Source organism: Suncus etruscus, chromosome 6 (genome assembly GCF_024139225.1).
Source record: "Suncus etruscus isolate mSunEtr1 chromosome 6, mSunEtr1.pri.cur, whole genome shotgun sequence".
Taxonomy (NCBI): Eukaryota; Metazoa; Chordata; class Mammalia; order Eulipotyphla; family Soricidae; genus Suncus; species Suncus etruscus.
The window spans coordinates 55,836,703-55,857,451 of record NC_064853.1 but is presented as its reverse complement, the minus strand read 5'-3'; the positions used below and the strand labels follow the sequence as shown (position 1 = coordinate 55,857,451).

Genomic DNA, 20,749 nt, shown 5'->3' with positions numbered 1-20,749 from the left:
GATGGAGGAGGAGGAGAAGAAGAGAAGAGAGTAACCTGGTTCATTATACTACACTTATGTCATAAGTGTATAAACTGGCTGTAAATTAGCATAGAATCTGATGTGTGCTTGTATGTGCAAATGACTTGCCCATTGTACTCTCTAGTGCTCCAGTGGTGATCATTTTTGTAGACAGAACCAGAGGTGAGAAAAGTACTTTTCACTGGCAAATCACAGGTTTAGAATTTTTTTTTTTTAAAGATAAAAGTGGTGCTGCTTTGGCCAGGCTTCATTTTGTTGTGTTGTTCCAGTGGTCAAAATTGGTAGTTGATCCCAAAATGCCCACAGAAAGAACACGTAGTATATGTTAGTTAGCTTCTAGGATTCCTCAAGGTGGCAGTAGTCCTGGCTTTGGAGAGTTGGAAAATGGGAAATGGACCAGTTAGTTGTGACAGTGCCTATGTCAGGGAGCACAGGTGGAGCTCAGAGGAGGAGAAGCGAATGAAATCCTTAGACCCCAGTCAGCAGTGATCAGCTGCTTTACTTCTGGGGGCGTGGGGGGTGGGATGATTGTCTCTGTGAGAGATTAACAGTGGAGTGGTTCCCTTGGGTCAGAGCTGTGAAGAAAAGGCCTTGACCAAGGTCCCTTCCTCCTGGGAGTTAATAAAAGGTCTGATTTTGGTCCACCTTTCCTCCCTTGGAACACCACCAAACCCACTTTTCTTTATATTTTTCATTACTTTTTCCCAAGATATACAGGCTTTTTTTTTTCCCCCCTCTGAAGAAATCTAAAAAAGTCTTGCGTTTTATTCTTTCTTAAATTCATAATTTCTTTTTTTCTTCTTCAGTGAGATCAGAATGTCTCAACAGTCTTAAATTTCTTCTTCAAAGAGTAGGACAGGCAGGCTCACTTGGCTGCAGGAGCCATCCTCTCATCTCTGCCCTCTCCATTTTTAGGGGGAACCTAGAATTAAGAGGAACCACAGTACCAAACCCAGTTGCTAGAGGGTTCCTCCTTTTCTTTAAGATGGATGCAGGACTGCTTGGACTTTGACTTTCTTCAAGATGTTAATTACATGTTTCAGAATCATGTGTTCTGTGAAAAATCACTTAACCGTAGCCTTGGAAAGAGAACTGGAGGCAAGTGCTGCAGGGGTGTAGAATATTGTTTTGGAGGCATTGGGAAATAAATCTTAAGAGTCAGTTCATTACCAACAAGACACATTTAGTCAGTGTATATAAACAAAAGAAGTCACAGTGTGCCTGGACATTATTTGTCCCAGATGGAGTTTAAACTTGGCTCATTATACTGCACTGATGTCATGGTGCATAAACTGACTGCGAATAGAGCCGTGCATAGAATCTGCTGTGTGCTTGTATGTGCAGAGGGCATGTGAGGAGGAGGGGAGGCTCTGGCTGGAAAATCTTGGTCACATTTTTTCCTTTGCCGTCTACAGAGACTAGTGTCAGTTCTGAATTTGGATTCGGTGCAGAATGAGGGAAGAATTGGAATAATCTGTTCATTTGTCCAAGCCACTATATATGTGCACTCAGAGATGCCGTTCTTCCAAGACTTCCAAGATTAGGAATGTGCTGGCCTCCCCAACTATTGCTTACAAAGCTCCAGTACTAAAATCTAGGAAGGCAAGTCTTCAAAAGCATTACATTTTTTGGAAGAGCATTCCCAGTCTGTTGGCCTGGTAATCTTAAATATGGACTGTTTTTTTGACCTTTTTAAGCTCTTAAATCTCCAAGTTTTTCTGAATTGACTGGTAGATAACTTCTTTGACAACTCATTGCTTCTGTGTTAAGGGTAAGAAGGCAAAATTGCTGCTCGTTAGAGAATTGACCATGTTTGGTTTGTTCTAGGAATTTGGGGAAGGTAGCTTCTCCGTCAGAAAAAGGCCCTCTCTCCTGGAGTTCCAAGCATAGCATAGGAAATTTCCATCTATGGCGGTATTACTTTATTGCTTTTTAGTGCTGACTATGGTTATGGTAGTTGTAATTGGAAGTATTTCTAAGTAATTCAAACCATTTTGTGGATGTAAAGGGTTTAGGTTTCAGGACTTCTCTGAGTGGATTCCAAAGTCACTATTGTTGCTGGGATGCATGGAAGCCTAACAGACTTTGGAATGCGAATGACTTTGGAAGTTGAATCTTTAAGGAAAGCCAGCATGTTTCCTAAACAGAAAAATTGGTCAGAGGTAAGAATTGGTTGTTTTTTTTATTTTATTGAGAACACAATTAGGTTCATTGGAAGCCATACATACATATATATATATATATATATATATATTTTTTTTACTTAAAAAAGAAGATATAAGCCTGTAGTTATTCCCATGATAGTATACTTCAAGGGTGGAGAAACCCTGTATCTCTTAGGTCAAGGAATTCCCTTTCTAATCTCCCCAATATTTATTGTGTCTATGCAAAAAAAATAATAAAAAAGCACAAATTATTTTTTCTTTGTTGTTGTTGCTTGTTTTTGTTTGTTTTATTTTGTTTGTTTCTTTGTGCTTTGTTTTTATCTTGAGACCATAGTTATTGTTAATCAAACAATATTGTTGTCTTTATTGCTGTGGTGCTTTTGTTTGTTTGATTCTTTTTTTTTTGTATTCTTATCTTTTTCCCTTTCTTCTCATAAACTGATATTTATAGCCTCTAGAAGGACTCCCATTTTTTTTTCTTGTTTGATTTTTGCCCCCCCCCTTTCTTTCCTTCTAACAGACCACATAACTTGAACCATCTTGTTCTGCCTCACAAATTGAGGGAGAAATAATGGAGGGTACCAAGACCAAATAGTCGTATGAACATTGACTAGAAATAAAAAATGATCAGACTTTAAACACCAAATTCAAAGCCAACGACAACAGAATTGATACCCAATCTACAACAAGCTAGACACAGAAGGGATCACTTACACTAGCACTCCGGGGGGCAAAGGAGGGGGATATGGGATGCATGCTGGGAACAAGGGTGGAGGGAGGACAACATTGGTAGTGGGAATGCCCCTGATTCAATGTCACTATGTACCTATAATATTACTGTGAAAGATTTGTAATCCACTGTGGTCAGAATAAAAATTATTAAAAAAAAAAAAAGAAGAGGTAAGCTTGAGAGACTTATCACTGTAGTAACACGAAGAAAAAGTATTTATTACTACACACGATATGTGTAAGCCCTTGTACCAATGCTACCCTAAGTTTGCTCACTAAGAGGTAGGTATTATCTCCTTTTAGGAATACAGAAAGATAAAGTCCTACGGACAGAGGAAAACTAAGCTGATTTGTCTGGTTTGTTCTTTGGAGCTTGGGTTTCTTAGTTGATTTGCAAACTATTCAACAGTGACTGGACTTGTCTCATTTTGGCTTATTCAGTAATCCACTGCAATTTCTTACCTACTGATCTGTGCTTATATTAAATATATTAAATGATCAGACATATCCACTGTGACTTCTCAAGCAGTTGACTAGAAGTAAAGGAAAGAAATACTAGGTCAGTAGATGAATGCTTCTGGAGTTAGCATTTTAGAAATGTCCAAGAAACCGGAGGGAATCAAGAGCAGAAGATGTTCAAGAGGAGGAGAAGGAGGAGGAAGTGGAGGAGGAGGAAGAAGAGAAAAAGGAAGAGGAAGAGGTACCAGTGGAGGATGGTTGTGGTCATCTCTCAGTGAGATAAAAATGGTAGAAATAGAAGTGTTAGAGGTAGAGCAAAGTATAGACTTGGAGACAAGAAACAGGGTAAAATAGTTATGTCTTAGCCACACACATGATTTCACTTTTGTCATCTTTGACACACCAGTATTACTACAGACGTATGGCAGAACTTGCTAATTGCTAATCCTGTGATCAGGAGAGCCATATTTCAAAGAAATATCATCAATTATTCTTATAAACTATTAGTAAGAAGAGCATAATCCTTGAATTATGTCACAGACAGATGCTTAATGAGCACATTTAATGGTCACTGTGTCTGTTTTAGTTTGAGTTTCTCATTGCTATCACTGTGATCTAATAATGTCACTCTTCTACTGGAAAATAATACTACTCAAAACATAAAGTGCAGATTAGTAAGGGGGCAAACAGGACCTATCTCTGAAGTCTTACCTTAACCCTCTATTACATGCTTATTGCAATGTTGGAATCCCAAAAACATCATATCATTCAGGCTCCTTGAAGTTTTCTTCTTCCCATTTACTTTTACTATTTTGGGGAAGGGGTGGGAAGTGGCACACTCAACTCTGTTCAGGACTTACTCCTAGCTCTGAGCTCAGGATCACGCCTTGCTGGCTTGGAGGAGCATATGGAGATTCCAACTCCTGTTATACAAGTGCAAGGCAAACTACTTACCTGCTTTATTTCCTCTCTAGGTCTATTTAAATATCACTCCCAGCTATAATATTTCCCGATTTTACGATAGTTTCTTCAGTTATAGCAAGGAGTGATATTTAATTGTAACTTTTTCTCTTGTACTTCAGCACACAGAACGAAAGGAATTCATCCTCTGTTAGAGTCACCAGTGCTTAATAAAGTGCCTGGCAAATGTTTGTTGAATAGGTCTCAGTAATTGTGGATGAACTTAGTGCTTTCCATATAGTCAGTGCAGTCAAGGGCTGAATTAATGTTAATATCTTCAGCAGCTTTTACTCCTGCAAAACTCTGTTACTGGTATAGAGAAGTTTTCATTGCTGAGTTTAGGAGATGTGACACAGAATAATAAGTAATATTATGGACTTCAGAAGTGTATATATAGAGCATCTAAAATTTCTTGCTTGCATATGTATAATGATGAAATACTTGGTACTGATTTTCTATTTATAAAGATGGGAAGATTCTTCCTTACTTCCTTTTTTTTTGGAGGGAATTGTTTGAGCTGCACTGGGAGTTCTCAGGAATTCTGCTCCTTGGTATTTCAGAGTGATTCTGGGAGTCTTTGGGAGACCATCTGCACAGTGCTGGGTGGTAATGGTGGTGGGGTAACAAAACTGGGGACTGGCCTCAAACAAGACAAGTGCTTTACTTCCCATCTCTGAAAGCCTCTCATGTTATTTCATACTCTTTCTTTAGGAAGTGAAAGAACAGTGTTAAATGAATGACATGACAAGTACTGAATTGTGTTTTAAAAAGAGTAAAATCTTGGGAGTGGAGGCAATTAACATTGACCATGAGATTCTCCAAGTGCTGTTTGTTTTGGTTTAATTCATAGTTTATCAGAAAAGTGAGTTTAATGAAAATATTAGCATGATGTTAGCATGATAACTCAGACCAGAGTTAGGGGAGTTGAGGTGTGTGTGTTGTTTTGTTAATATTCAATTTGCAAATCTGAATTGGATGGAAAGTGATGGTAGTTGCTGATTCCCTATCAGTCTGACCATGTCCCAGTCTAGGAACACAGGTTTATGAATAGATTGAAGAAACGGGCTGTGCCTAACCTGACAGACATTTTGATAATGATTAACATGAATTAGTTATGAAATGATAAGAGAAATCATAATTTTTTATCTGTGAACATAATTTTCAGCTAAAGGAAGAAGAGTTATATATTTGATACTTAACTCTCCAAGAAACATATTTAATAAAAGATTCAAATAGGCAGAGCTAGAAAAATCGAGATATGTGGTTTTGTTTGAAGGCAAGAAAAGCAACAGAATGGGGTACAAAATAAGAGGAAAACAAAAAATAAGTCAAAAGTCAAATACGCTGAAAATGGGCTGAGTCCCTCTAGAGGCTTCCAACCTCAGTTTGAGAGAGGATGTGAAAAAGGTAATTGAAATACCACAACAATACAGAAAAAATTATCGAATTAAATAACCGGTGAGCACTACAGCAATAAAGATACGCACCAAACAATAGTCTCAGTTCTGAAATCAAATCATGCTCGAGTGCAAAAAGAAAGAGAAAGACAAGACAAAATAAAATAAAATAATATTGGAGACATCAACCGTAATCTCCACACCAAAATAAAGAAGTCAAAAAAATCGATCAATCAATAAATAAACATGTGGAAAAATGAAGGACCAAACAGATATTAAGCCAGACAAAGAGGGGTCCACCTACTCTAGCAGCCCGGGGGGTGATGGTGGGTTATATGGGTTGTAGAAAGGGAACTGGAATGGGGGGAGGACATAGTTGGTGATGGGTATTCCCCTGACTCAATGTTAATATGTACCTAAAATACTACTGTGAATGAGATGTAAGCCATTATGGAAAAAAAAATGTGTTTTTAATCAGAAACTTTCTTTGACTTACATGTATTATTATTATATCAATTATATTATATGTTATGTTATGTCACTATATTATGTTATGTTAGTTTACCTCATTATGTTAATCAATTTTGTCTCTTGAATAAATTCTTACAATAAAAGTGATTCAAATAAACGTAATGGACAAGGATATTTGTAAGCTGTTACTTTTAGCTGGAGAAAAATTATACTTAAGCTTCATGAAATTTTGATATTTTATATTGTTGGTTTTTATCTTGAAAGACCTATAGTTGAGACTTTAGATTTGGGTATTTGTGGCTGTCTTAAAAGAGGCTTTTAGCTTGATGTGGGTCATCTGTATTACATTTTGCATTTTTTCCCATTTAAGTTAATAGTATATTTTAATTCTTGGCAAGCAACAACTCTTTTCTGTAATCAAATGTTTATTCAAGACAGTATACAATTAGAAGGGGCAGAAATGTATAAGCTTTCATTTTATTTTCTTTAAAGCCCTTACCACTCTCTGTAACTATTTTATTTGTTGCTTAAATTCCTCCCACTGCCTTCTCATTCCATGCAAATTCCATATTTGCTAGCCTGTGGTAGACAGAGGTTTGTCATATCTAGGCTCTGTATTCTTAGTGCCTAGAGCAATGCCTGATCCTGTTAGAGTACTCATTGATATTTGCTGAAGGAGGCTAAGAGATAGTAGTAACTTCTCTAAGGATACTTATTACAGGAAATGCAATTAAACTATTTTGAATGTATTTTTGTCAGGCACTGTTATAGATTCAACACATTAATGAATATTCTTCTTGATTCGTTTGATTTCTCTTTTCTTGATTACATATTAACCCATCCTAGTTTTTTTGTTATTGACTATAATCTGGGGGAGGTTTAGATGCTGAAAATGCAATCTGTCTATTGTCTTTTTTTTTTATGGCTATTATTGGGCCAAGAAGAGTAGTATCTACTAATGGAGTAGTTTGCTCATTCTGTGTTCGAATTCTAGAGGAATGCAGAGGATTTGATAAAAGCATATGAGAATAAATCTTTAGCCTAGATGAAAACAACTATTTGGGAGTGAGTACAGATTCCCTGGAAGAGAACTTGCCCTCTGCCTTGAGAACAGGCCTTTGACCTGTTTAAGCATATTCTCTCTCTCTCTCTCTCTCTCTCTCTCTCTCTCTCTCTCTCTCTCTCTCTCTCTCTCTCTCTCTCTTTCTCTCTCTCTCTCTCCTTCTCTCTCTCCTCTATCTCCCCCCCCCCTTTATTTTAATGGAAGATACAGAGAATTACTTCTAACACTGCTCTCCTGCGAAGTGGGGGAAGAAAAGAGGTGGTCGGAGGTTGATTCAAGTGTTACCTCAGTCATTTTTTTCTTAAAAGGTAGATATCTGGGGCTGGATTGATAGGACGGTGTTTGCCTTGCATGCTGCTGACGTGGGATGGAACTGGTATCCCATATCGTCTCCTGAGCCTGCCAGGAGTGATTTCTTTCTTTCTTTTTTTTTTTTCTTGTTGTTTTTTGGTTTTTGGACCACACCCGGTGACGCTAGGGTATGGCTATGCGCTCAGAAATTGCTCCTGGCTTGGGGGACCATATGGGACACTAGGGACTGAACCATGGTCAGTCCTAGGTTAGCTGCCTGCAAAGCAAATGCCTTACCACTTGTGCCATTGCTCTGACCCCCAGGAGTGATTTCTGAGCTCAGAGCCAGGAATAACCTCAGAGCACCATGGGGTATGGCCCAAAAAACAACAACAAACAAAACAAAACAAAACACCTCACCACTACCAACAACAAAAAAATCCCAAACAACTAACCAAACAAACCAACCAAACAGAAAAGATAGATATCTTCTAAATAATCATCAGTGCTGATTCCAAGTAAGAATGTTCATTATATGTGAAACAGTAGGAGTAAGGCAAACTTCAAAGATATGGCTGGCAAAGGAGAAGATGGAAGATGGCCAAGAGCAAAGCAGGATCTACTCTGCCAGTGTTGTTTATATCTGGATTGTATGAGTATTGGTTTTAACTTCTTTCCTTTCCTTTCCTTTCCTTTCCTTTCCTTTCCCCTTTCCTTTCCTTTCCTTTCCTTTCCTTTCCTTTCCTTTCCTTTCCTTTCCTTTCCTTTCCTTTCCTTTCCCCTCCTTTCCTTTCTCCTCCTTTCCTTTCTCCTCCTTTCCTTTCTCCTCCTTTCCTTTCTCCTCCTTTCCTTTCTCCTCCTTTCCTTTCTCCTCCTTTCCTTTCTCCTCCTTTCCTTTCTCCTCCTTTCCTTTCTCCTCCTTTCCTTTTTCCTTTCCTTTCCTTTCCTTTTTCCTTTCCTTTCCTTTCCTTTCCTTTCCTTTCCTTTCCTTTCCTTTCCTTTCCTTTCCTTTCCTTTCCTTTCCTTTCCTTTCCTTTCCTTTCCTTTCCTTTTGTTTTGTTTTAGGGCCACACCCGGCGGTGCTCAGGGGTTACTCCTGGCTGTCTGCTGAGAAATAGCTCCTGGCAGGCATAGGGGACCATATGGGACACCAGGATTCGAACCAACCACCTTAGGTCCTGATCAGCTGCTTTCAAGGCAAACGCCGCTGTGCTCTCTCTCAGGGCCCCTGGATTTAACTTCTTAAGAATGTTGCAAGTGTGATATTTTTCCTTTGGTCAGTCATTCATCTGCTCTACCAGTGGAAGCTTCTGTGATGGTCTTGTACATGGTACTTGATTATTTAGTGAGGTGGTGCGTTTTAATTTGAGTCACATATAAGGACTTTACCTCTGGAATAGTCTACGACATTGCTGATTTTCTGGTTAATCAGCCACCTCAATCTATACTGCAAAGGTAGCTTTCTTTTCCCTTTGTAATGATTAGGAAACAGATTTGTGCCTGTAGGTGGCAGAGAGCTAGCTCAAAGGGTTGGTGTGCATGCCTTGCACATAGGAGGCCCAGTCTTGAGAGCTCTCCTTTCCCCAAATATAATTTTAGCTTTAAATCGTTTACACCTGAAAAGTCTCATACCTGTTTCAGTTAGCTTCATTATAAACCTTCCTTAGGCTGCTTTTTTGCCTTTTGCTCAATTAAATTCACTCAAAACCCATGTTTTTTTTTTTTTATTTCTTGAGACTTTGAAAGAAAGATCACTGTTTTTTTTTTCCCAAATCTTGATCAACTGTCTTCTAGCTGTCTAGGACTACTTAATTCACATATCCCTGCCAGACCTGAAACAGTTTTGATGGAGCAACGGTAGCTTAAATTGTGCTCTTCTGATTGGATTAATGCGTTCCTTTTTTTGTTTCATTTTGCTTTTGTTTTGGGGCCACACCCAGTGACACTCAGGGGTTACTCCTGGCAATGCGCTCAGAAATCACTTCTGGCTTGGGGGAGGATATGGGACGCCAGGGGATTGAACTGTGGTCTTTCTTAGGTCAGCCTCATGCAAGGCAAATGCCCTACCACTGGGCCACCACTTTGGCCCCAGTGTGTTCTATTTTAACATTCTTGGGGGAAACAAAGTTCTGTTTCTCCCCCATGTGCCCTTCTCTGACAACACGCAGAATGCCTTGTGAGTTGGTTTAATGTTGACTTTGAAAAAGCAGGAAATGCTTAGTGAGTTGATCAAAAATGAAGGTTTATATATAAGAGTACTTGTAACAGCTTTGTCTGTTCTGTGGCTGGAAAGAGACAGAGATGGAGATTCTGAGAGTCTGACTTGAATGATGCAAAAAGTTCAACACTCAAAGCCTGCCAAGGTATGACTCATTCTTCAGGCTGTGCCATGCAAGGCCACTGCCTGGCTCACTGCCATCTTGTCAGGGACACTCATTGGCCTCTGTGTGTGTCAGAATTTAATTCTCACCTTTCCTTTATGGACAATTTCGATGAAAATTTATGGTGGTCAGTCTCCCTCAGGATAAGAAAATGCCTACTTTAAAAATACCTTCCAATTTTAGTACAGTTTGCCCAAATAATGGCCTTTGCTCTCATTAAGAAAAACTGATACAGAGACTGGAGATTTGCCTCTTATTTTTTTTTTTTAGGTAACTGTAGATTATAATCTGGTTGTCATAGCTACCTGACTGCTGGGAAGATTGTAGAATTGAAGGTGGAGAGAGAGATTTAAGTAGGACACTTAAAAGACTTTTCTGGATAGTGTCTCTCCCCCAAGGAGTGGGAGGAGGCTTGTCAAGAACTGGTCCAGTGAGCAAACGGATTTTGGAGAATAGATGCCTTCAGGTCACACTCTGAATGTGTTCTGTATTAGTGATAACTAAGGAACTGTTATAACCACTTTTTGTGCTATATAATTAATAAGTACTATGATAAAATTGGTACCTATCCCAAGTCAGAAACTCCATTTTGGAAGGATGTGAGAGGTGCTCCACATTATGGCAGTGTTCAGGGACTGTACCTAACTCAATGCTAATAGGACTAGGGCTCACTGCAGTGTCCACCCAGACCACTTGCTTAACAAAGCACATACTCCAACATTTCAAGGCTTTTTTATTGGCCCAGAAAGTTTTGTTCTTTGCTTAGGACTTTTCCATAAAATTGATGAGTTGTACTTTTAGAATTAGCATTCAGGACACAGTGTTAGATTTTTGAGTATGGTAGAAGAGGGTATGAACATGGAATTGTTAAAGATTACATGGGTGTTAGTCTTGGTGTCCATTGATGTCTCCTCTTTTCCCTAATTCTGAAGTATGTAGTATAGCTTTATCTCTAGAAGTTTAAACACAAAGCAAATGGGTATCTGCTTTATTACATTGATGGTGAATTGCTTTAAGGATTTGTTTTTATCGGAGTGTTGTTTTATACTATTTTAGTCTATATGGTTTATATTTATGTAAAAATTAAATAGAAACTATGTTTATGTTAGGAATTACTTAAAGTTCAATTGCAATAAAGTATGTGGAAATCACTAAGATATTTTAAAGTTCTTAAAGTGACACAATATGTTTACATTGGTGAGAAATTTTGAATAGTGACGACTGAAAGGCTATTGACACAGTTAACTGTATAGGAAAATAAATTGCCTTGAAATATAATTCAAGATAACCAGAAGTTCCAGAGGAAGCTTAGACTGCTTTACTCTGAAGGATCCTGTTTTCTTTAGTTTATGTATTTCCTGATTAAAATAATTTAATATCCCATAGTGTCTCCTGTGGCAAATTCTTAGAGGCAGCAAAATACATGGCTATTAAGGTTGTGGATTTTAAGGATGAATGGCTGTGATCTCAATAGTTTCACAAGACAGATAAATTATGCTACATAGAGTTAAAAAAAGTGTACTTTTATATTGCATTTTAATGCTTGCTTTGGTAGCATATGTATGAATGTTAAATTTTATAGTAGGAAGGCTTAATGTCTAAGAAAATAGTTACTTGCAGTAGTTTGTTTTTTTTTAACTTTTACTTATTTACTAAAACAAGTGCTGAGCATGTGTTGTATGTTAGGTCAAGTTTTGCGTACTTATTGAATGCCACATCATGTTCTTACAGAGCCAAGATGAGGAAGGAAAGATAGACACTAACATATCTTAATAATTGCAATGGTAAATTCTAGAAAGAAGTAAAAGGTATAACTCCCCTCTTGAAAACACATAGTGAGAAACTTTTGACAGTCAAATGTCCCATTTTAAGATGAAAAGAATAAAAAGGAATCAGTTTATGAGAAAAAGAGCAGTAGGATTTGATAGACATTGCAGGAAGAGCATTACAGCATGTTCTTTCTAATGCTTTATGGTTCAAGGCAAAGAGGCTTACTAGAAGTCAGCACCATATTGACATCCTTTCAGTTTCTTGAAATACACATTGTCATAATAGTTTTAACCTTGCTTGCATTGTATACTTTAATTAATTTTTAGGTATAAACAAGTGTTTCACACCCCCTGCCCATGTAAATGAAAAGTACAGAAGTCAGGTTTGAGACTCTTGATAGAACCTTCTTTGCTGTTGTGATTTTTTTAAAAAAATTGACTTAAAATACTACATATCTAGAACACTGACATTTAGATAATATAAAAATTTGAATATTTTAAGGGAGCAAGTTGTAGGTTTTTAAATATTAACATTAGTATTTCCATATACCTTTAGTTTTTTTGAGAATTTTTATAAATTGCTTTCTGTTATTACACAGTAGAACCATAAAGTCCAGATCAGTATTAGATACTTGGACATGGTATGTCAACAGGGTTAGGACTGAATCTTTGATGTAATTTTCCTTGATGAAAATTATTTCTTGGGACGTGATATCACAGCATGTAGGTCGTTTCCTTTGCATGCAGCCCACCTGGGTTCAATCCCTGGCATCCTATATGGTACCCCGAGCTTATCGGGGTTGATTGCTGAGCACAGAACCAGGAGTAACCCCTTAGCCCTGCAGGTATGGTCTAAAGGCAAAATAAGAATAACAAAAAGTTGTTTCTGGTTTTTTCTTTTCAACTTCTTTTTTTCTAAATTAGTGAAATACAAGGAATTCTATAAAATAAAAATGTGTCAAAATTAATTTTAAAGTTTAGTTACACTGTGATAGGATTCAATTAGCTAAATTCTACTATCTGTACTTAACCCTTCTCAAATTTGAACTATGTCTAAGGCAAATTTTGTGTTTGTACAAAATTTTATGCCATATACTTCTTGTCTAGATCATGAATTTAAATCATAAAACTGTTAAAAAAAAACCCAGATGTCCTAGTATTAAATTGAAATTAATGCGTTATTTTTGCAGGTTATTCTTGTTCAAGTTAATCCAGGTGAGACTTTTACAATAAGAGCGGAGGATGGAACACTTCAGTGCATTCAAGGTAAGGAAGCTTTTCTTAAGTCTTTAATATTTTAAAGTTTATTTTTGTCTCTTCATAAGATTTTTTTCAGAAGTAAAATATGTGGAATATTTTCAGTATTCCCCCCCCCTGTCAAAAATAGGAACTTCTTAATGCTGATGTACATTTTTAAAATATAAAGGGCAAACTTAAATGCCTTCAGTATAGTTTTAGATTGTATTAATTTAGCTTGGGAAACTTTGCAGTCTTCATATAGTATGGAATTTGGTAGCCTTGGGAAAAAAACTTCAGGGATATTCCTTTTAAAATTTACTTAAAGTTTTATTATAAAGTTCCGATTGAGAATACCAGCTGTTTTTTGTTTGTTTGTTTGTTTGTTTGTTTGTTTGTTTTTGGTCTTTTTGGGCCACACCCGGCAGTGCTCAGGGCTTACTCCTGGCTGTCTGCTCAGAAATAGCTCCTGGCAGGCCCGGGGGACCATATGGGACACCGGGATTCGAACCAACCACCTTTAGTCCTGGATCGGCTGCTTGCAAGGCAAACGCCACTGTGCTATCTCTCCGGGCCCAGCTGTTTTTTAAAGAGAGGATTGAGCCATATATCTTGTTATTTGAAGACCATCATGGATAGTATTGTTTTTAGAAGTAGAGTCTGTGTGGAGCATCTATTAAGAACAGATGAAATTTTTTTTGCAGGAGAGGGATTTGGGCCATATCCAGTGACGTTCAGGTGTTACTCCTGGCTATGGGCTCATAAATTGCTCTTGGCTTGGGGACCATATGGGACCCCGGGGATGGAACCAAGTCAGCCGCATGCAAGGCAAATGCCCTACCACTGTGCTTGCTCTGGCCCAAAGATGAAATTTTTTTGATGACTAGTCAATTGATCCAGAATTCGATGACTTGAGTTAAACACTTAAGTATGGGGCAGGAATTATTTGAGTCACACAATTTAGAGTTTGTGTGGGGCAGGATTAGGGCGCAGCTCAGACATGTTCTATGGTTCTGGGTCTCTCGAAATGTTCTCAGTGAGGTGTGCAGCTGTCCTTGTCTGCAAGTCTGAGGGTCAGTCCTGCTTCCAGTCCTGCTCATGTAGCTACTGGCAGGATATAAGATGTTTTTGTAAACTGTTGGCATAGTGCTTCTTCCTTTATTTCCTTACTGAGAGATTTCTGTATTGGGGCATTCTATTTAAGCAGCCATCATATGACAGCTTGCTCTATCCGGTGAGCAATTGGAGGGCAAGAGGGAGTAATAGGTTCAATCCTCTCAAGAACTGGTGTGAATATCAGTAGATAGCAATCCTTAGGAACTAGCCTAGAAAGTTGCCACCATAGTCCACTGTCTGTCTTTGATAATTAATGATCCTTCCATATGTAGAAACTATCTTCTCAAGTTATCCAAGTATCTGTTACTACATCCACTCAGAGTTCACAATCTTGTCACCCAAGTAAGTTCTAGGTGTTGACGAGGCTCCTTAAGTATAGTTCTCAAAATACAGTTCCTGGGTCAGTCAAATTAATTTCTAATTGGTGTCATGCCAGTGCCTCATTTCCAGGTGTGGCTCAGTGGTAGAGTTCCCAAGTTCAATCCTTGGTTTGCACCTAAAATCAGCCAAAAAGCAGACCAGTTCCTCTTTGCTATAGTTCGCTTTGGAAATAAATTTCTTAGGTAATAACTTATGGAAGATCAATCCAGGGCTGTAGTTATTCTGTATGTTTTTCTATGTTGAGAAGTGCTGTATTGTGTTGGTTATTGGTGACAGTGATAGTGATTTTGGTACTAGTCATAAATCGGCATGTTGAATTTAAAACTAAGTTATTTTTGACTGTACTCTGTTCAGAGATAGTATTTTTAGTATCTGGGTGTGATGCCCCTTATATTATTAACACATGGTTAGATATAATGAGCTTCATGGTTAAAATTTGATTATGCCTTACATAATAGAACATATCTAACTTTGTGGTTTCTATTCTTGTTTCCTACCTTTATGAAAAAACAACTTTTTTTTGAGAAAAGATGTTAAAACATTTTAAAACTGACAAATTTTAGTTACAGTTTATCTAAATGATTTTAAGCAGTATATCATTGACTTTTATGGTTTGCTTGTTTTTATCATCACTGTGTCCCTGAAATTGTTATGTGGTGTTCTAAATCAGATTTTGAAGAACTAAACCTAGTTTTTGTCGAATCACAGGAAGAAACATCTGGTCAAAGAGAAAGAACAAAGATTTTTTTTCTCAAATCATGTGACATATAGAGTCAACCACCTACTTATAGTAAATCCATTTTACCAACAAATAGAACCTTAAAATCTATACTGTATCTTAAAAGAGCAATGTAAAATAAAACTAATGTTTTGAGTTCAGTTAGAAAGCAACACCTGGCCCAACTAATAGAAATGGCACAGCATAGGCTGAGAGATCAGGACTTGAAACCACTGGTTTTTCTAGATTTTTAGGAAGCCCTGGAGCAATAGGGTTAATTGCAGAAACTAAAAGGAAAGTCAGCTTTTTTTACTTTTGGTTTTTGGGTTACACCAGCAGACTCCTGGCTCTGGTGACCATATGGGATGCCGGGGGTCTGTCCTGGATCAGCTGCATGCAAGGCAAACATTCTACTGCTGTGCTATCATTCTGGCCCAGGAAAGTCAGTTTGAACCCTAATTCAGATTTGTTACCTGTCACCAGTGCATTAACAGGCAGTCACTCAGACTACAACCCCCAAACTCCTTGCTTTGAATTCTGGGCTGTTTGTGAATACTTCACTTCATAGAGGTAAAATATAGAATATGAGAACAATATAGAATGTGAGTATAGCAGTAGTATATTTGTACACACCAGCATTCTCTTATTTAATCAGTATAAAAGATATATATGAGGAAGCTGAGCCCTCTAGAGGTTTTTCCACAATTCCTAAAGAAAATTAAATAGCTAGAAAGAGGACGATTTGAGTTTTCACCTCTGGTATGTTTTGACTTCAGAGCATAGACTTGTCTTTGTTCTTTGGCCTTATATTAAGAAATCATTAAACTCAGAGTAAGACTCTCTTTTGGCCTGTGACAAAAGTGAAGTGAACCCTAATTCCTAGGGAATGGATGAGTGCCCAAATGACCAGGAAGAGCTAAAGGAAGTTTGCAAAGCAAAAGTAAATGGTGGAGACAAAGCACTATATTTCAGGAATTAAGAATGGACAGTATTATCTAGCAGAAGACAGTCATCTAGATACCCTTTAATTGTTTATATCTTAAATTAAGATGGGATCCAGAGTTGGGATGAGCTGGACTTTTAGTTTGGGCTTCCAGTTTCCTCTAATGGAAAAAAAAAAAGGGTACTGTGGGAGAATATTGGTACAGGGGAAGGCAGAGTCTATTTCTGCTTGTCTGTTTTTGAAAAAACCTCTTAAGTAATGCTCAGGGGTTTTTGGTGATTCTCAGTTAACTGGGCCTTATGATTCTGTAAGGTCCAATGAGGGCCATAGCAGGCAGTTCCTGGGTGCCTTCAGAACTAAACACAGTGTTATATGGGTGGATGGCAGTCATTAGTGCCCTCGGTCAAACATGTTCCTGCACTTGTAAGGTATGTTCCCCTGACTGGTAGGCTAGTTCCATAGCCTCTTTCTTACATTATAAAACCTAGTAGAGGGGCTAAAGAGATTCCACAATAGACTGAGCACATACTGTACATGTAGGAGACAGTCATGTTATTTGTAACATAGCATGGTACCCTGAGCACCATCAGGAGAGATCTCTGACCCCAGCATAGAACCAGGAATGGTTACCCATACATGTCATCTCTCCCACCCTTCCAAAATTAAAATATACCTACTGGGAATTGTGCCATATTGTGATGAAAGTTCAGAAAGTAATTTTGCATTTTTCTAGATATTAAAATGACCAGAATGAAGTTTTGGTTTCGTTCTTTTATTACCAGCTAACAAATGGGGAAGTATTTATTTTTTTGAAAGTGGGGGTGGGAAGAGAGAATTTAGTGGTGGTGACCTTCTTAGAACTTTCTGTACTCTCATCCATTCTTTATGACATGATTCAAATGGTCAGTTTAATCACTTTGTTATTTCAACACTAGCCAGGAAGTGTGAGTGTGAGTGTGTGTGTGTGTGTGTGTGTGTGTGTGTGTGTGTGTGTGTGTGTTTAGGGGTGGGGGGGATTGGTGAGTGGTGGAAGGTCAGAGAGATTAGGGGGAAGGCATTTTCGGTGGCCAGCCTTTCTCAGACACTTTAAAATTATGCCTGTGAAATTAGTTTCCTATGCTTGAATTTGAATGTTACCCTAATAATTTTCTCTGTAGGACATCTCTGACATCACTACAGAAAACTCAGAAGCTCATTGTGATGCTATGAAAAGGCAGCTTGAAAAGTCAAACACCCAACAAAGCAATATAAAGAATACTGTTACTCTGGGGAAAAAACAAGATTTTGTTTTCATGGGAATGTCCTTGGTGATAATGAAGGAAGAAAAACACAGGAAACATACAATATGCTGTGAAAGCAGGATCATTTCTAATGGAATATTTCTTAATATTTTCCACGAAACATGAATCATAGCTCTTGAAGGGGGCCACAAAGGTCATAGTTCATTTTCACTTAGATGCTACCATGCCTATGGGTCTTGGAGAGTTGCCTTTTCTAGACTAGATAGGAAAAGGGAGAGAGAGCTAATTGTCAGGGGCAAAAGAAACTTTGCCACTCGTACCAATTCTTGTCTTTGCTTAAATTCAGCTGTTAATGAGGACAGCTGTGGGTATTTCCCTTACTTTGATTCCTTGTCGAGGCTGAGGTACTAGCAATGGGGGCAGCCTTCTTTCCTGTCCACACATGCCATCGTTTTATCTGGATCATTTCTCTGCTCCCTGTGAAATCCTCCAGCCAAAATAAATAGCGTGCTTCCTTTAAGACTTTTAGTCTCTCTTCTTCAGATGTACTCGGGTCACAGCAGCCTATTTAACCATCTCTGTATTTCTGGAAGAGCAGGCAGAGGTAGAACTATATGCTTAGTATCAAACCTTTCCTGAGCCCTTGAATTAGACTGAACTTAGTTTTGATAGGAAACACTATATTCTCCACTTAGCCTCAGTTACTTAGCCTGGTAATAATTATGGCCTGGACTCTGGATAGATTCTGGCATTATAGTGGACAGTCATGATGACATTATAACTATTTTTCTGGGAGCATAAAGATGTTTGCTAAAGTGTTTTTGACTGGTTGTTAAATATTCTAAAATACTTTCAAGTTTGAAATAATACTGACACTTGAAACTAATATTTTTTAGAAAATGTATGTCTAAATATTTTTATATTGACTCTAATAATCAAAAAATGCTTTGAGTATTATTTTTTCATAATGATGAATTAGAGGATTTAGTAACATACCTTTATTTCGGTGTAATTGTCACACTTCCCAGTAACCGTGAGGAACAGATCATTAATGAAAACTATACGGACTGGTTGACGGAAAGGAAACTGGAATATTGGTGATGAAGGGATGGATGTTGAAAATTGTATGACTGAAACTCAGCCATCAGCTTTTTAACTCTGTATCTCGTGGTGATTGAATTTAAAAAAATTTTATATCTTTTCTTGTTGGGTATTCTAAGTGAGTTTATTGGATTTGTGTGACACATTTAATACTGACTCATCATTTGAATTTTATGATGAGACCTAGAGTGCTAATCTCTTGATTTGTTTAAGTCATAGCTTGGCTTTGTAAGCTGACATAATCTAATTTGAAAAGTACAGATTATATATGGTCTGCTTCTTTAAAGTAGACTGCACATAAGTGAAAAATAGATATTTTACTGGCTTACAAACAAACAAAAAAAAAGAAGACTTGCAAATGAAGTTTGTCTTGTAAAGGTTATCTGGATCTTGCCTTGGCTTAAATTTCTGAACAACTTTTCTGGTAGAAAGCATTTTGGTGGCTAGAAAGTCTAAGTATTATAATATAAATATCCCTTAAGTTCTTCTGAATATTTATAGATTTTCATTACTTGTCATTTATTCACCCTCTTAAGCACTACTCAGCAGGTTTTGGGCCCCCTCATTGTGATTCTTAATTAGCCAGGCTGGTGCCTCAGTGCAAAGGCCATTGATGTGGTTTTGCTCTAGTGGTTCCAGTTACAACCTGATAGGACTCAGGGGGACCTCCAAGGCCAGACTTGGAAATGCTCAGGGGACCATGTGGTATTAGGGATTGAACTGAGGTTAGCCATATGCAAGGCATGTACCTTAACCCCTTCATTATTTGTTTGGGCCTTTTTAATTGATATTTGATAGTATATTTTAGAGAATATATTGGAAGTGGAGATAATTTTTGTAAGATTTCTGGATATTATGAAAGCTCTCAAAAATTAGGATTTTTACATGTTATATATTTTAATTTAGAACATTATGATTTACAAAGTTATTCATAGTTATGTTTTTGTTTTTGTTTTGTTTTTGTTTTTTTTGGTTTTTGGGCCACACCCGTTTGACGCTCAGGGGTTACTCCTGGCTATGTGCTCAGAAATCGCCCCTGGCTTGGGGGGACCATATGGGACGCCGGGGGATCGAACCGCGGTCCTTCCTTGGCTAGCGCTTGCAAGGCAGACACCTTACCTCCAGCGCCACCTACCCGGCCCCCATAGTTATGTTTTTTTTTTTTTTTTTTTTTTTTTTTTTTTTTTGGTTTTTGGGCCACACCCGGTGACGCTCAGGGGTTACTCCTGGCTATGCGCTCAGAAGTCGCTCCTGGCTTGGGGGACCATATGGGACGCCGGGGGATCGAACCGCGGTCCGTCCTAGGTTAGCGCAGGCAAGGCAGGCACCTTACCTCCAGCGCCACCGCCCGGCCCCCCATAGTTATGTTTTAAACAATTTTTTAGCACCAGTCCTAACCACTAGTGTCAACCTCCTTCCATCAGTGTCCCCAGCGTTCATCCCATAACTCCCCAACCCCTTGCCCCAGCCGGCCATCATAACAGGTATCTTTTTTTTTAAGTTTGGTTGTAAAAGTTTGCATTTCATGATTTCATTGTTGTTTACTCCATGGTTTAGATGTGTAGTTCTGTCTTTATTATCACCAATGCAGCAGAGTTCCTTTGACCCTTGTTCCCTGTTATTTCACATGTGCCCTTTTCCTCCTCCACTCGATTTATTTCTTTCTCACTATAGTTGGGCCAAGAGTACTCTAGACAACCCCCAATTAAACCATTCCATTTCTTCACGCAGTTTTAAAAATTTAGGATCTTGAGAAATTTTTTTTTCCTACACAAAATATGCTTTGAAAATTTATTTTGCCTTGGAGTGTGTGTGAGATCGCCAACCTGAAATGTTACTGTGAACCCACATTTGATAAGTCTTTTAGGATTGAGAACTGTAAGTCTTTTGCTTTCAGCTAGATCCACCTCTCTACTTTGTGATTGAGCCACAGCTATATTTGGGAGAGTTCACATTGCTCCAGTGGAGCTTTAAGATGAGAGTGAACTTCTCGGAAGATTGGAATTAGTTCACCCATTTACAGCTTATTTTCCAATTATAACACTTTAGCATCAGGCCAAACCAATCTTTTACCTGTGTGTGTAATAAATGATGCAAGAAGGACGAAAATCACTTTTTAGCATTTTGGAGTTAACTCGATTACTAAAATGATAGGGCATTTAATTTTGGGTGTGTTAATTGGGGTTTCTTTCACACATAGACATGAATAGCCATGAGTTCAAAGCAGCCTGCCTGTCTGCTGACCTGAGAGGCCCCTTTTCAGATAGCTTGCTGACAAGTAATTGAAAGTTTATCAGCAAGGTGCTT

The 20,749-nt window shown here is 38.1% G+C and overlaps 1 protein-coding gene across 1 annotated transcript in view; it reads left to right on the top strand.

Moving 5' to 3' along the window:
* Positions 1-20,749, top strand: part of FNDC3B (fibronectin type III domain containing 3B) — a 372,580-nt gene that overhangs the window by 87,302 nt on the left and 264,529 nt on the right. Inside the window, exon 3 of the mRNA XM_049774635.1 lies at positions 12,897-12,972. Within this exon, the coding sequence (XP_049630592.1) occupies positions 12,897-12,972 (76 nt within the window). The remainder of the gene's footprint in view (positions 1-12,896; positions 12,973-20,749) is intronic.